Source organism: Limulus polyphemus, unplaced genomic scaffold (assembly GCF_000517525.1).
Source record: "Limulus polyphemus unplaced genomic scaffold, Limulus_polyphemus-2.1.2 Scaffold588, whole genome shotgun sequence".
Lineage (NCBI taxonomy): Eukaryota > Metazoa > Arthropoda > Merostomata > Xiphosura > Limulidae > Limulus > Limulus polyphemus.
The window spans coordinates 389,912-407,123 of NW_013666198.1; the positions used below are offsets into that span (position 1 = coordinate 389,912).

Genomic DNA, 17,212 nt, shown 5'->3' on the forward strand with positions numbered 1-17,212 from the left:
GAAAATGCTCCAAAACGCGACATTAATTTCTTGATGATCCGACACTATATCAACACATACAACTTTGGTTTTAGCCTTTGTACAGCTTCAGTAAATGTTTAAAATGAATATAAGTTATAGAATAAAGAACACATATCTACCTTTCAGCGAAAAAGAATTTGTGCTACATTTTGAAATTGACATAATGGATGTTTGTTTTGTTTGTTTGTTTTTGTTTTTCCCACAAAGCTACACGAGGGCTATCTGCGCTAGCCGTCCCTAATTTAGCAGTGTAAGGCTAGAGGGAAGGCACCACCTACCGCCAACTCTTGGGCTACTCTTTTACCAACGAATGGTGGGATTGACTGTCACATAATAACGCCTCCACGGCTAAAAGGGCGAGCATGTTTGGTGTGACGGGGGATTCAAACCCGCGACCCGCAGACTGCGAGTCGAGCATCCTAACCACCTGGCCATACCGGGCCGACATAATGGAATAACTTTAATAAGCTTACAATTTGCAAATTATGATTTATGAATACATGACATCGATTTATTTTTTGTATCATCACCTAACTTATGTATACTACATACAATTTTTGTGGGAACGTAGAAGTTTTATTAAGAGTGCCACTATTTCTACAACCGGTCCCACGGTTCTCGTACTGGAACTGATTTCTATTGGGCCTACCTTAACACTGCATGTACACAGGTAATATATCTTAAATACCACTACAGATATATTTTCTCCAAATTCCTCTTCATTTGTTCATTGCGAATTCAATATCAGATGGTGTAAAAATAACATTTCAGATTTATCTTATATTTTCACAAATCACTGCTCAATAAGCCTTTACTTCAGTACCAGATTTTGTCTCTTAGGCCGACGATGAGAAGCAAAAAAAATCTTTGAAATACTAATTATATATTCAGTACAGTGTTGGAAAAAATAATATTTGTAGCTGTCACAAATTTTAGGCCTATTAGTTTCTAATGTCCTCGCCACTTTTCAGAGTTTAACCAGTAACTTTTTATGAATATTTTTACTAAAACAATCACCATGAAGAGGGCGCTAAATAAATGCAGACGATTTATTACAAGTCGTTGGATAAAGACAATAGGTTTAGATACTAGTTTTAATAGGCTGTATAAGCTTACCGTAGTGTTATAGGTAAGAGTAGAATTTTAAAACGTAGAAAATAGTAAGCATTTTCCCAGTCTTTATAAGAAGTAGGGCTTATTTTGTGGCTAAATAAATGGCTGACTATTAAATTTGTTGATATACATACACTCTTAACATATTTTATTTGTAAAGTAGACCTGTACTACTAGTACTAAGTAAACAGCAAAGCTAGGGCCTAACTTTTAGCATATACCACTAACACTGTACCAGTGAGCTTTATGTGTAAACTATACGCCAGACCCAAAGTTATCGCAGTTAACATCTGCCTTTAACGTGATTTTTATCACAAATGTTAAGCCTACCGGTTTCTAATATTTGTCAACTTTCGCACTTTTAAATTTAGAAATTTAGTGTTTTGAAATTTATTTTCAACGAATTTCCAAGACTTAAACTGTCTAATTACGTAGTTATTTAAATTAGGCCTGACATAAACCTGACTTTATCATTGACGTTAAGCCAAAGCATTTAGCATTTGTTAAATTTCGCGACTTGTTTTTATGTGCCTCCCAATCACACCAAAGTGTGATGCATACTCTCAACTTAGAGCTGTAAATTATAAATACAAATTAAATATTCAAATTATGTTTCACTTTTCTTTTTGGGCTAATGCTGTCTTATTTTGTTTTCATGTGTCAGCATTTTATTTTATTATAGCCAGTGGCCTCAAAAGGTAGAAGTGGCCTGGGCCTCTGAGTGGGTCTCAGACTTACAAAGTTTGCTAATGAATTAATTTTAGCCTCATACCTAAAATGTCTAAGATAACTGTTAAAGATTCACTACAGTATAGCCTATAAGTAGTAAAGCTTAACGTTTGTCTTAACGATGAGGTTAACACACAAACTAATATATCACTTATAATTTATGTATGTGTTTGTGTGTTTTAACAGAACCAGATAAAATGTATACTTAGAATAAATTAGTTACAGTTAGACCAAGTTTAATCATTAATAAGTACTTAGGCTTACTAACAGTAATACCAAGTCAAGAGCAGTGGTTACAATTAACTGCCACTGTTAATGTTAAGTGTAACGTTGAGTTTTATTGGTAATAACCGTTACAGATTAGGCGTACACGTAGCTTAGTCAAATACTGAAACTAAGATAAACATATGAAGATTAGAGTTAAGAAATGAGGAACCCGCTGGTTTATTCGATATAATATCATGATGAGCCTTACTGTGAAAATTTTGTTTTTTTTTAAATTAGCTAAGACCGCAATGTTTTAACCTATAGGTGCGGGCCATCTTCAGGCACAGTTTGGTTATCAACAATTTCAAATTCAAAGAGTAAAGTAACTGTTATTCTTGGCAGTGAACATGTTGAATTATAAGTATTCAACATAGGTGGGAAATATAATCATATGCAAGAAAACAAAGCAAACCTGAAATATAAAAAAAAAAATTCAAACGGAGACCTAAGTGAAAACTTGTATCCTAGTGACAAAACAGAGATGAACCTAAATTCAAAGTCCCTAACGTCATTCAAAGTAAATTCCTGCCAAAATCAAAAACGTTGTTGTTATTATTTGATTGTTCATATGAATTGGTAGAGAAATATTCGCATTTTTTAAGTTTGTGTTTATTTGTTTTAGAGCAAAACCACGTTAACTACTATATCCACCAGCGGGAATCGAACGGCTGCTCTTAGGCGGCGTAAATCTAGAGATTTCCCGCTGTCCTACCGGGGCACGAAACTAATATCATCATCTACCAAATCACGGAAAGTTTTAAACAAATAAACCAATGTTAAATCTGCTTTAAATAACGATAACAATAACAACAAAAAAGAATGGAAATAATTACTTAACAAGAAAAGAGCCCAACACAAGGCTGACAAAGGGGATACAACCATCGTACTCAATAAAAGTCAAAACATCACATTAATAATAGAAGCTTTAGGTAGCTCGTAAAAAAAAAATGATATCATTTAAATCTATATGAGAAGCAGATGAATTGTGTTTAAAGAAACTACAAAAAGAGCACTGCATTAGTCAACAAATACGTAATTGGTTACAGTGTAGCAAAGTAGAACACCGAAACTATAGTTTACCAAAGGCACATAAAACTCTTAATTTTTTTTTTCATAAGTCTAGTTATTCCCTTTTCAACTACAAGTTTGGCATCTTTCTTGCTTGAATCTTTTCGCCATACAGTACCTCTGAAAACAGGATAAAAGTATATCTTGTTTTTTTTTCAATTCTTGAAGAAATTAAATCATAAAACTAAAATAACATGTCAGGTTTTATGGGGCCGCGATTCTTTGCAGTAGATGTCTGTGACTTGTTGGCGATAAATTTCAACGATAAACAAACAGCACACAGTCCACTTGTTTTAAAACAAGTCAAAGATATATAAATGTTTGTTACACAGTTGAATTCAGAGCTTTAAATAATTCTCTTTTTGTCAAAAAAGTTCATACGGGCTGGTTCACTTACTTTAGAACCCAATTGACAAAATGAATTCTTCTTGTGTACTCTGTTATCATAATACAATCAGTGATAAATTCAATTATGTTACGCTGGTGGCTACCACAGTTGTATCCATAGCTTTAGATAATTCTGTTTTACACGAAAAGTCCACATAGGATTGTTCATTTACTTTTAGAATCCAATTGACAAGACGAATTACTCTTCTCTACTCTGTTACTACAGAACAATCTGCGATTATTACACTTTAAAAGTCGCCATTATACACTCTTTATAGCTAAACTCACGATCACCCAGTTTGTATCTATCTATATCTTTCTTCTTTTAAATTAATTTTTCGACACACGTATATATATACATATATATGCACACACTTGACAGCAATCTAAAGCTGTGGTTGCTCCCACTTCAACTTGTTGGGTTGGCCTTTGTTGGTCAGGTCCATCAGTAGTGCAGCGACTTCAGTGTAGTTTGGGATGAGCTTTCTGTAGTATCCCGCTAACACCAGGAAGGATATAACTTGCTGCTCGGTCGTCGGAGCTGGTGCATCTTGTATGCAGGTTAGCTTCTCCTTTTCCATGGCTATCTGTCAGTCACCCACCTAGTGTCCAACACAGAATAACCAATGTAGCACTCAGATTGTCTGATGTTCAGTCCTGCTGCCCTCAATCATCCAAACAGCTCTCTGAGTTTCTATAGATGGTCTTCCCCTCTGGCTGTGTGGGTTAGAATTTCATCCACGTAATGCTCGATGTTGATGGTTTTATGCAACATCTTCCTCATCATGCAATTGAATGTCACTGCTGAGTTGGCTAATCCAAAGGGCATCCTCTTGAACTATTAACATGCACATTAACTGGTGTCACAAAGTCTTTTTAGACTGTTTCCATCTGGATCTGCCAATAACCTTTATTGAGGTCGATCTTGGAAAGGAACTTGGCTTTATCTAGTTTTGCCGTAATAGCCTCTTGGTTATCCATAGGATCTGAGTCAAACTTTGTCACGAGGTTCAGCTTCCAGAAATCTATGCAGAAGCAGTTTGAGCCATCCCTCTTCTTTACGATTACCAAAGGCTCGATGATTCAGCTTCTAACACTGCCTTGGCTTTCTGCTTGATCAGGTCTTTCATTGTAGAAATAACTGCAGAAGCAGTTTGACCATCCCTCTTCTTCACGATTACCAAAGGCTCGATGATCCAGCTTCTAACACTGCCTTGACTTTCTGCTTGATCAGGTCTTTCATTGTACAGGGCATCTGGTAGGGCTTCACCTTGACTGGTCTCTATCTTGTGTTGCACAAGGTCTATCTTGCCTAGTCTACCTGTGAAGTCTATGTACTGGCACAGTAGATCTTTTAACTATTTCTTCTGCTCGCCAGTCAGTTCTTCACTGATGTTGATGTCTTTGTACATTTCATCTACACTCAACAGTCTTAGGTCTAGTAGGTTTCATCTTCTATGACAAAGTCACTGTCTTCTGTTTCCACCTACACCTACTATGTCCATCTGTGCTTCAATAGCAGTGTACATTATGTCTTCTTTCCTCTCAAAGTACCTCTTCAACAGATTAGCATGGTAGATCTTTGTCTTCTCGTCCACTTTCACATTATTGTCCATTCTGTTGACCACTTCCTGCACAAAACAACATTCAAATTCTACAAAGTCAAACTGATTTAAAGGGAGTAAACATTGCATAAGGTATATTGATCAAACTTTAAAACTTTCTTTGAACCACTATCCCAGAACTCTGTCTCTCTAGTTATAATCCAAATAATTCCACACTGCATTTTTAGTAATTTTTGCTACCTTTGTTAAATACTTATAATTCAACAGGTGCAGTGCTGAGAATAACCATCTCACTTTGAATTTGTTGTTAATTGTAGATGGCTCGCTCTTATGGGCTGAAACCTTGCACTTTCAATTGCTTAAAACACTTCTGCACTGTAAAGCTAATCAATATATTAAATGTTAAGATTATGTTAGGCGGTCTAACACTGAATTTTCCATTACCAGTAATCTTATGAATTGGCTCATTACTCTATGAATCTTTAGTGTAGAATCAGGAATTTAATCATTTTATTTTAATTAAAACTCTCCAACATAAACTTAACCATTACTTTAGTATTACTCAGAATAACACATTTTCAGATCTGATCCCAATTTGCAAATGTGACTCAACTGCTTACTCTTGTTATCTAGATTATTTTATGTTATGCATATAGACACGTTTTTTCAATTATCGCCCTTACTTTTAGGTGCAGCCGCTAGTTGGCGATAATGTTACCGGCGCCATTGCAGTAGTGAAAGAAAACCTAAACAAACTGACATACTATAAACAAATTGTTTATTTTTTACCGAAATGGAATCAGATAGTGATTATTCAAAACCACCAGACGTAAACAAAATTACTAAGGATCGATGATATGAGAAATTGGGCAAATGTTATATATGGCGATATTTACAACTATCTGATGTAATCAAAGATAGTCGATGGTCAGGAGATGAAAAACTTTAAAAGCTTGCAGAGTTTCAACTACTTCCAAAGTAGTAACGTCGATCTAATTTTGCACCAAACATATGAAAATAATAACATTCATTTGAAAGCAGACGTCCGTACCTCACAAGATATATCAAAAGCAAATGAAGTATATTCAAATTCGATGACGAGGAACCCACTTTGAGACTAATAATGGTTGGAGACGGCTTGAATGGGTACCTGATGATGACAAACCCTTGTCGAAACGTTGTACATTTGCTGTTATGTTAAACTTGCATTAAATTTTTTCTTCAATACCCATTCAAGTCGTCTCCAACCATTATAAATGAAGTGTATGCTTGTATGCTCGTTGTAAACAAGATGGGACTATTTTAAAAGGATGGTGCTCATGTATGGACACTCGTACAGTCACGTAGGAGCAGTTCTATGGAAAGTTGAACACGCAATTACAGATAATTAGACGGGTATAGCATGTGCTGATGAGTCTGCAACATGGAACCGAGGAACTAAAAGAAATATAGAGCCAATATAAAGACATGGTTACTAAGTCATCATTATTGCCACTTTTTAACGTTAAAGATACAACTGTAAATAAAAGTTTCAGCTCTAAACTATACACAATTGAAATTGTATAAGAGGCTCGTTTGTTTGTTTTTTACTTCACCTTCTTGTCTCTGTAGCTTTCGTCGATCAGACGTTGCCTTTTTCTCACATCCCAATTTAAGTTTATGGAATAGATTTCTTCCAGTCGGCGTACCGACAATAAAATGTTCCGAGCAAACTTACACTTTTTCTGGAAATGTTTTCATGTTTATTGCTTTTATTCATTTGAGCTTAACTATTTCTTCAGACAGCATGACCTGAAATGTATAAAGGATTAAACAGGCACATTCTTGTCCTTGATTCTTTCTATAAATGTAGTTTCCAGCGATTATTAAAATCTCTCCGGCTTTTTTTTTTTTTTTGTACTTCTTTTCACTATCCATTGCCGATTCTTAAAGTAAATAGCAATTTAAGAAATGTAGACAAAGGATCGATATTGTTGTCATTAGAGACGTGCGTTTTCTTTTACTATCGTAATGGCAGACGCACCATATAATTGATTAAAGGTACCACACATGAAATTTAGGTCAATTGTAGATAAACCTAGCAATAAAAAGCTATTTTAGTCTATATTTGCATTTTTTCTTGTACTTTTCCCATTTAAATAAAAAAGAGTTTATGATAACTATTTTTTCTGAAGAAAAATGGCGTGCATATCTCAGATGCTTCGACCAAAGGAAAAGACTTCCAGCGTAAGTGAAATTTTCAATAAAATTATAATTTATTTACTAAGTTTTCATTAAAAAATTGGGATTTATACGTAAAATTAGTAGCGCTTGACTCTGACCAAATAATTTATTTGAAATATAAACATTATTTTTTTTAACCGTTGCTGTTTTTGTTTTTAAATATTATAAATTGACGAATTTATTCAAACATTTGATTTATCTGTGCACTGTCACTGTCGCGCTGTCATCAGAATACTTCATATTTGAAGATGTGAAATTCTCATATTTAATACACTCTACCAATGTCACATATGAATTATACAGAGGTTGAACACGTTATATTAAATCGATTCTGTAGCCTGAATTGTGTCGCTTTTCCAGACGGAGATCTTTCTTGATTATATTGCGTACTGTTGCCTTTAACAAGTGGACGGCTTTTGCCACTTACCTTTATTTTCATGGGTTCTAATCTGTTACAAGACTCCGCACTCTACTTACCGTGGCTGAGGTATGGCTTATTGCAGGTCTCTTTTTTTTTATGGTCTTGGTTCCCAAGGTAATTCATATTCCTTTATTTTCCAATGCCATTAAGTAGAAGAATATTTCCGTTTTGGAAATTCTAAGTCCTCGATCTGAACACGATTTCTGACCTGCGTGTATGAGTATTATGTATCGGAAAGGGCTGTTACAAACCCTTCCCAAAACCAATTAATTTTCGGTGGCACTACACTACATACGAAAAACAAAACAATGTCACAATGTATTTCTATTGTATGACGTTCCATCGCGACTTTACATCGGCTGTGTGTATTCTAAATCGTTTTGATATAAAGTTAAATAACTCATACAACTTCTATTCATAAATTATTAAACAATGAAAATAGTATAACAAATGGACTTAATAAGCCAGTCTCGTACTATTATATATTTCGTTTTGAATATGTTGTTAAGTGCTTTCCTTAAATCTATATGAGACGAATCTATTGCTTGTTTGTTTGTTTTGAATTTCGCGCACAGCTACACGGGGGCTATCTGCGCTAGCCGTCCCTAATTTAGCAGTGTAAGACTAGAGGGAAGGCAGCTAGTCATCACCACCCACCGCCAACTCTTGGGCCGAATCTATAGCTAAACATGCTTGCTATATATATATATATAAAGCTGTCAAATTTTCATACAATGTATTTAAGTTAATAACTACATGTAACTGTTGAGAAGTTATTGAGGTGACATAATTTATCTTATAATTTTCGAAAGTGAATTTGTTGGCGAAATTTTGACGAGAAAGTTATACTAAATGTCAGTATATAATGTAGGTAAGAATCAGAGTATGAGTTATAACTTGGAAAAATATTACGTCAGTACTCTAATACCTACAATTATTTATATCAAATGAATTATAGCCTTACTGCTGTTTTCAGCAGTCTGTTTATGCTTCATAGAGGTGTTGAATTTCTTAAGAGAAAACTGTAAAACAGCAAAAAACGATTTTTAAATTAACGGAACTTCATTCTCTGAAACGCATAAATTAACTGGCTAAACGAGCGTCACACAGTTTAAAATAACAGGCTTGATTAACACGTTTTTTTATGTTTGCTTTCGTTATAAGTCATATTTTCATAAAGTCTGATTTAGTTCTTTTTTATTATTTTTCTATTAAAAAAAATGTTTCGGTTTTCATATTGGTTATTCTGTAAAATCGATTTATATTATTTTTAAATTGTCTTATTTTCTTTTATAAGACATTTCTAAAGAGTAGAAATAAATCTACAAAACTGAAGTCCAAATAGGTAATAAAGTTATCAAAGCCCTCACAATATGTATTAGTATGTTAAAATGCTGCATTTGCGTTTATGACATAGTATGTTGATCATGTTACGGTTAACAAATATTTGGTAGTTGTGAGGATGTCTAAAGTAATTGAGCATGTCTCATATATACCACACGTAAGGATGATTCAGTATATTTATTATCATCGTTATGAATTCTAAGATCCGTATCTCTAGTCTATTTGGGTTTTCATGCTAAGTACCACATTGGATAAAATATTAGTACACTTCAGATTAAAAGAAAATACAATATGGAAAATAAAATTTTTATTAATATAGAAATGTGTTTTTTTCTAAATATAATTAGAAAATGCAGTTCATATACTTATTTTAGTTATTTAAGTGAATTTTAGAATATTTCTCTGATAAGAAAACAAATATGAAGCTATCTATACGTCTTCATTAGTGGAATGCTACATTTCCCAAAGAGCAAGTAACTGAAGTTCAGTCAAACCTTTTCATAAAGAAACTGCTCGCAATTTCTGTGTCAAACATCATGTATCTAAGAGCAATTCTTCCTGAATATGAATTTGGAAACAGAGTACTTGAAGGTATTTTCTTCTTCCGCTATTTTATTCTTGTAATTTTTGAAAAAACAATACAATTGTTTAATTAAGATAAGAAATATATATATATATATAAAACAGATTATGTTGTGTTCTTATATACAGGATAAAACTTCAGTCGTTTATTTGGCGTATTATATGCGCCACAGTTATTATTTTTATAGTGAGAAAAAAGTATAGTTGAAAATAATTTTTAAATACTTGTTTGAAGCTGGCTGTCCTCATACATTAGTACGTGCATTATAAGAGATACAACAAAAAACAAACCTTAATAAAGGTTATCTGACGTCAATCCCTACTTTTATTAGTATTCATTGAAAATAAATTTTGTTTTATCATGTACTTGACGTATTGATTGGTTCGTTTTGAATTTCGCGCAAAGCTACACGAAGGCTAGCAGTCCCTAATTTAACAGTGAAAGACTAGAGGATAGGCAGCTATCTTAATGTCATGAGAAGATAACTAGATGAGTTCTAATGTTCCTTGTTATAATTTGCCTCATTGGGCTCAAACCCTGATACCCAATAATCGACCTAAAAAGGTAATATGCTAGAATTTGCTGTTTTATTCTAGGAATAATAGCAGCTTAGACTACTGCACTATATTTAGTTCGTTTCGATGTCAAAATGGGAATGGTGTTGTGCTTTGTAGTTTTCTTTTGAAAAAAAAACAAAAAACAAATTGTAAACTATGTACTTTAAATATCGTAGAAATAGGTATGGTAAGTTTCATCACTGAACACTTGAGCCAGTAAAATTAGAGTTCTCTATAAGCATCTAGTAATTAATTTAGATTATTTTTTTCTTAGCACTGCAACATATTGTTTCTTTTCTTGCTTGTATGCAAGCACCTATATATCACAAAGAACCAAATGTTGGTCAAAGTAACAGAGAAAATGTTGGTCAAACAGTTGTCCGTGTACTTATTAACTTACGTTGGCCATTTTCACCAACTAAATTAGTTCACTTGGCCAAACAAACTTAGTACACCGTGACACATGTTAAAGTTGTAACTGTTAAACAGTACCAGTTTTGAAATATTACACAGTAACAACTTTATAATGTTACAACTTTAACGCTTTACATGGTTACAAATTTAACATGTTACAACTTTAACACACGACACAGTTATAACCTTAACATATTAGACAGTTACAACTTTCATGTGTTACACAGCTACAACTTTAAAATATTACATATAAAAAATGTATGTAGTTACTTCAACATGTATCACGGTTACAACTTTAACATGTTACAACTTTAGCATGTTACATGGGCACAACTTTAATATTTTACACAGTTATACCTTTAACATGTTACACAGTTACAATTTTAAAATGCTACAACTATATGTCGCTCAGTTTTAACATGTTACATCATGCACTGACTAAATTGATTGGTCAAGTCAACCAATATGGCTGACCAAGATGACCAATCTAAGTTAATCAGTACGAACAACTGTTTGACAGACTTTTCTTGGTCACTTTGACCAACATTTAGCTCTCTGTGTATATAATAACAAAACATATGCTACGCATTTGGTAGTTTCAACCTGAACGGCATCTTATGCAGCACAAAGATTAAATGACCTGGTCTAACTCCCACAAGCACAGCCGATCCCAGAAGGGGGAAAATCAACCAGCACTAACTGCCGCCTACATCATTACCCTTAACAGTTTGGTTTGTTTGGAATTTCTTGCAAAGCTACACGAGGGCTATCTGCGTTAGCCATCCCTAATTTAGCTGTGTACGACTAGAGGGAAGGCAGCTAGTCATCACCACCCACCGCCAACTCTTGGGCTACTCTTTTACCAACGAATAGTGGGATTCACTGTCACATTATAACGCCCCCACGGTGAAAGGGCGAGCATGTTTGGTGGGACGGGGATTCGAACCCGCGACCCTCAGATTGCGAGTCGAGCGCCCTAACCACCTGGCTATACCAGGTCACTTACCCGTAACAGAATATCCCCGGTAGGTCAGCACTCAGCAGTAGGTTTGCGGGCTTACAAAGCTAAAATCTGGCTTTTGATACTTCGCGATAAACAGAGCTGAAACAAACAAACCTTAACAGAAAAGCGGAATTGATTGTCACTTTTATAACGTCACACAACTAAAAGTGTGAAGTGTATTCAGCATATCATGGGCTTGAACTTTGAATTCTCTTATCCCAGCCCAGCATGCTAACCTCAAGCACACTAAGCACATTTGTTCAGAAAGTTGATTCATTGTTCTCGGTACTTTTAAGTTGTGAATTTGGAAAAAAAATGATCATTCTCTCACCTTTCGATTACATTTTCCAAAAGAAAATTAAACAAGTCCGCTATGAAGTTTGAATTTGATAGAGTGGGCATTTTTTACGTGATATATTATATAATTACGTTTTATGTAGATTCTATAACCACAGATAAAAAGTTGATTCAGCTCATTCAGAACTGAAAATAGTGAAATCTGAAATGAATCCTAAAGACGTTATGTACATAAAATTAAGGGTAAATATATTTGAGCCTTTAGTAAAAAGAAAATTCATAAGCTCTGAATAACAGATTATGTTTATACTAAATGAACAAATCTCTGACTAGCATTTTTTTTTTCTTTAACTGTTATCTGCTTATTGATGTAAGACTTGCGGCTGAAGATTCTCAGTGAAGGTAAAGATTGTCCTGGAGCTAGTCAGGTCATCAAATGGATTCGAGGCTGCTTTGATGCTTTGGACAAAAAATATGTGAGGAATAATTATGATATATATATATATTTATGCAACTTGTTATGGTCATTTAAGATATTGTTAAATAGAAATTATATATATCCAGTACAAAATCTGTATTTTCTGAATCGTGAGTAAATTAACAAATAAACTAAAAGTTAATGCGTTCATAAAACTAATTTTAGGTTTCTTAGATCTTGAGCAATGAATAATTCCCAATGAAACAATATATAATAATGTTCCAGATTTCTTTACAAAGTAGGCTTTATTAAGTTTTCTATATCAAAGCTTATTTCAAAAGGCTACCATTCTTTCACACAATTTAAAATTTTTACCTGCAAGATTTCACAGTTAAATTATTGAAATTAGAAATTTACATTTGTATGTAAATAGGGCGACGCCATTATGTAAGTAAGAAAATTCATTTTCGGTTTCCGAAGACGTACATAAAATTCACCTTGATTATTAATTTGTGTCTTTTATATACTAGCTCCATCAACATTTAAAGGGAATAACATATTTTGTAACATACTTCATGCTTGATTGTAATGGCACATTCCTTCAAATGTGCAGTTGCTTAAAATTTGAAAGTAAAAATACCTTGTCCTACAGAAGTGTATACAGCAATCTTATAAAGAAATGAAAACATTGTAAGGGTGATATATTAATTTCTCTGTTCTGTTTAAACTATAAAAAATTAACAATTTTTTATACGTTTCAGCTACGACGACTAATGATTGGGGTAAGTACTGATTTCACTTATTTTTCACAAGATATATTATTTAAAGTGTCAATTTATATATATATATATACTTTTTTAAAAGGTTCATTAATGAAAACTGTAATTTAATCACTGTAGTGTCTGGCCCTATAATGAAACCTTTAATTACAGCCTTATTTACAGGTAATTAAGATATATCTGTCATTCTGTTGTACTAAAAGCAACTAAAGTATACCATGTAAGTTAAAATTTTTGTTCTAATATAAACTTAGCAAGCTATGTATGTATTGGTGTAGAACTCGTATCGTCCAGTAGGGGGATTTTCTTTGAGGTAGTTGAGGTGACGTGATATCATAGTTCTACAAATTCGATGACGAGGAATCCACTTTGAGACTAATAATTCTTGGAGACGGCTTGAATGGTTAATGAAGAAAAACTTTACTATAATTTTACCATAACAGCAAATGTACAACGTTTAAACAAGGTTCTGCCGTCTCCAAGCGTTAATAGTTCCACAAAGTGGCGCTAGGGAAATTGTTTGTTTGTTTGAATTTATGCACAAAACTACACATTGGGCAATCTGTACTCTGCCCACCACGGGTATCGAAACCCGGTTTCTAGCGTTATAAGTCTGCAGACATACCCTGGGGTGCCGCTAGGCAAATAGTAGCACCAATGTCGTTAGAGGTGGGTAGTTCTAAAGAATGTCACAAGGTTTTGATGTGTGATTCGTGAGAGAATCATCAGAAGGTAGACAAGAATGTAAAACATAGGCCAAAAACTATCTACTCCTAGCGACACACTTGGGAATTAAGCATCCCTTTGACGCCGCTTTGTGAAACAATCAGCCCCCTGGTGGCACATTGGAACTATCCGCCCATTGGCACCACTCTATAGAGTGATGACGTCACATAACCTCTCAAACTTCCAAAGATATCCTCGTTGGGCGACACCTTTTGATCTTCCCTCCACAGGTGCAGGCATCAATTTGAATCAGGTTAGGTGGGTGAACTGCTTATTTTATATTCATTATTTGTTGGGCAAAAGAGTTTTATCTGACTGACAATTCACGAATGACTATGTCATTAAGATCATGTGATATATAATTATCATTTCATAGTTCATGTATTTAGTATATATTCACCATAAAGAAATAAAAGTAAATAGATGAATAAGTCTGGTTACTTTAAATGCTTTTCGATTATTGAAACTGGTTTGCATAATATTTGCCTTCATATTATTCTTAATACACTTCAGATTCTCGCTGTTATTGATGTAAAAACAAAAAACAATTCAAAGACAATATCAACTATTTTATTTTCCGTGAAATGTTTTATTAAATTGTAAGACTTCATTGATCACTTATTAACTTGTCCCATTAGCTGAAATAAAAATAAGGTTGATGAGATAACACTGATAAAATTTCAATATGTTAATTGAAATACTAAGGAGAGAACTTATTCTGAGAAACAAGTTTCTAGGGGGGGGGGGTGATTTGTAGATCTAGTACATTTTACAAACACAAAAGACTATGTGTAGCCTGTAATCATTATCAGTATAATGCCATATTACACTTTTAATTAATATTGTATTGTATATAGTCAAGAATACTACTCTCGTATTTTCCCCAAGTAACTGCTGAGCAGGATGTTTTTTTAAACTCATATTTCTGTGAATTATAACGCACAAGTCCAATAATAACAGCAATTTTCATTGCAGATTTACATTGACCCTAAAAAGCCTGATGTAAGTAATTTTTTAGAATATCCTTATATAATTTTTATTAGCTATTAAATGTGTTTCTACCAAATTCTATGGTTTTTGAGAACTTAATCTTGTCTAACCAAAATCATTAGACATACATACTTATTGTTAAGAATAAGCAAACTTTAGTTTACTCTTTTAGAAGCTGTAAAAACGTAAATAATATTACATATTCTGATGTATCTCCTTTTAAAACTTTTCATTACGAAAAGTAATTCTACTTTAAGAGAAACAATAAACATATTTTCACTGAATAGTTTTTCAGAATTTCATCTTTTTAAAAACAATTAGACCTAAATATGCTGAACCAACTCCAGTTTTAGTTTAAATAAAGGAAAAAAACTGTAATTCTAACATTAGTTGAATTTTAATATCATGTTTTGGAATTTCTATGTTTTTTATTTATTTTACAGGATGTTATTGAAGCCTACACTTTCAAATTTGGTTATAATAAAACTGACACAACTATGACATGGTATGCTGTTACTTTTAAAATCAATAATTCTGATTAATATGTTGTTTGTTAGTTAGATTGTAGTTAAGCACAAAGCTACACAAAGGGCTATCTATGCTTTGCCCACCATGGGTATCGAAACCTGGTTTTTAGGCTGTAAATCCGCAGATATACCGCTATGCCACTGATATATTGTTAGATAAAATGCACAATTGTAGTTGTTTGTTTGTAATTAAGCACAAAGCTACACAATGGGCTATCTGTGCTCTGCCCACCACGGGTATCGAAACCCGGATTTTAGCGTTGTAAGTCCACAGACATACCGCTGTGCCACTGGGGGCTAATTGTAGTTGTAATTTAATATTTAAATTTCGTAAAAATAATTTATTATGCACGATAATCGATCGCACATTTTCTATCATCAATTATGTATAAAAGTTTAGAAACCATAATCATAATTTACTTGTATGAATATAATTTCATATGAAAATTGAATGGCTGCGAAGGAGAAAATTGTTAATATATTTACAGCGCATATCGCGATAGCCTTGTTGCTTTATAATTGGCGTTATTGTGGTAGAGCTTTTCGCTTTTATCGTGGAGGTAGGATAAGAAAATCGTACGTTGTTTAGAAACACTTCGACATCTAAGTTCTACAAAATCTTTATACGATAGTTAATGATAGGCGACTATCGTGCGCATTTATCACTCTATTATTGAAAAGATGTCATGCCAAAAATACCTAATCACCAATTGTAACGAATCATTTATTCGAAACAAATAATAATCGAAACATTGATATCAGGATTCTTTCAAAAATAGGATACTTATTAAGATTTACACAAGTTGAAAATAACAAACATACAATTCGAAAATGGTTGGCCACTACTTTTGTAAACGACACAACTAAACTTCAAACTTCTGACTCAAAGGTATAACGTTAAAACAAAAAGTTAGGAAAAATAGAGAAAAAATGGTTTTGTAAATTATCACAAGCTTTTTCATTATTTAAGACTCGTAAGTATAAAAAATCTGCTTAATAATACAACACTTGCAAAATCTCTGATTAATAACTATAACACACAAGATAACACCAATCTAATCAAAAACACCTTAGGTGTGAAAAAAAAAAGGATTGAGTGTGTGACTTAAAGGACTGAAATCAAAATTGGCGACCAAACTGGTAGCTACACTTATAGCATTGATAAGAATTTTACAGCAAATATTCATTCATTAGTTAGCCAAGCCGCGTTATTGTTCAACTTGGGGCATGATGGTGAGTAAAACAAAATACGTGGCCTAGCTGAAGTTCGTCAGAAAGAATTTATACCTGAATTTAACAAACGAGCAGATACCTAACAAATTGGTGTCAGAGAGTGGGACCGAAAAGAAAAAGATGGAAACGAGGAGAAAGAAAAGAAACAAGAAGAGAGACTACAGCAGTGGCAGGAAAACCAACACCAGTGGCAGCTAGAACAGCAAAATAAAGAAGAGAGATTAAAGCAGTTGTTGGAGGAAAAAGAAAAGAAACAAGAAGAACGAGAAAATAAACAAGAAGAGAGGTTACAGCAGTGGTTGGAGGAGAAAAAAAAGAAACAAGAAGAGAGACTACAACAGTGGCAGGAAAACCAGCACCAGTGGCAACTGGAACAAGAAAAGAAACAGGATTCTTCTAGACTCCAACAATTGAGAGAAAGCCAGCACACACAAATTGAAAATATTAGTAAATTTCAAAGTGAATTAAATACATTAAAGTATGATTTACTGTTATTTACACAAGGAGGATATATTAGACATGGACTTAATCAGCCCCAGACAAAAGG

The 17,212-nt window shown here is 33.6% G+C and overlaps 1 protein-coding gene across 1 annotated transcript in view; it reads left to right on the plus strand.

Moving 5' to 3' along the window:
- Positions 1–7,328: 7,328 nt before the first annotated feature.
- LOC106459292 (HORMA domain-containing protein 1-like) overlaps positions 7,329–17,212 on the plus strand; it is a 39,386-nt gene continuing 29,502 nt past the window's right edge. The window contains exons 1-5 of the mRNA XM_013918903.2: positions 7,329–7,376; positions 9,585–9,729; positions 12,368–12,468; positions 13,172–13,192; positions 15,349–15,410. Coding sequence (XP_013774357.2) covers positions 7,329–7,376; positions 9,585–9,729; positions 12,368–12,468; positions 13,172–13,192; positions 15,349–15,410 — 377 coding nt within the window. The remainder of the gene's footprint in view (positions 7,377–9,584; positions 9,730–12,367; positions 12,469–13,171; positions 13,193–15,348; positions 15,411–17,212) is intronic.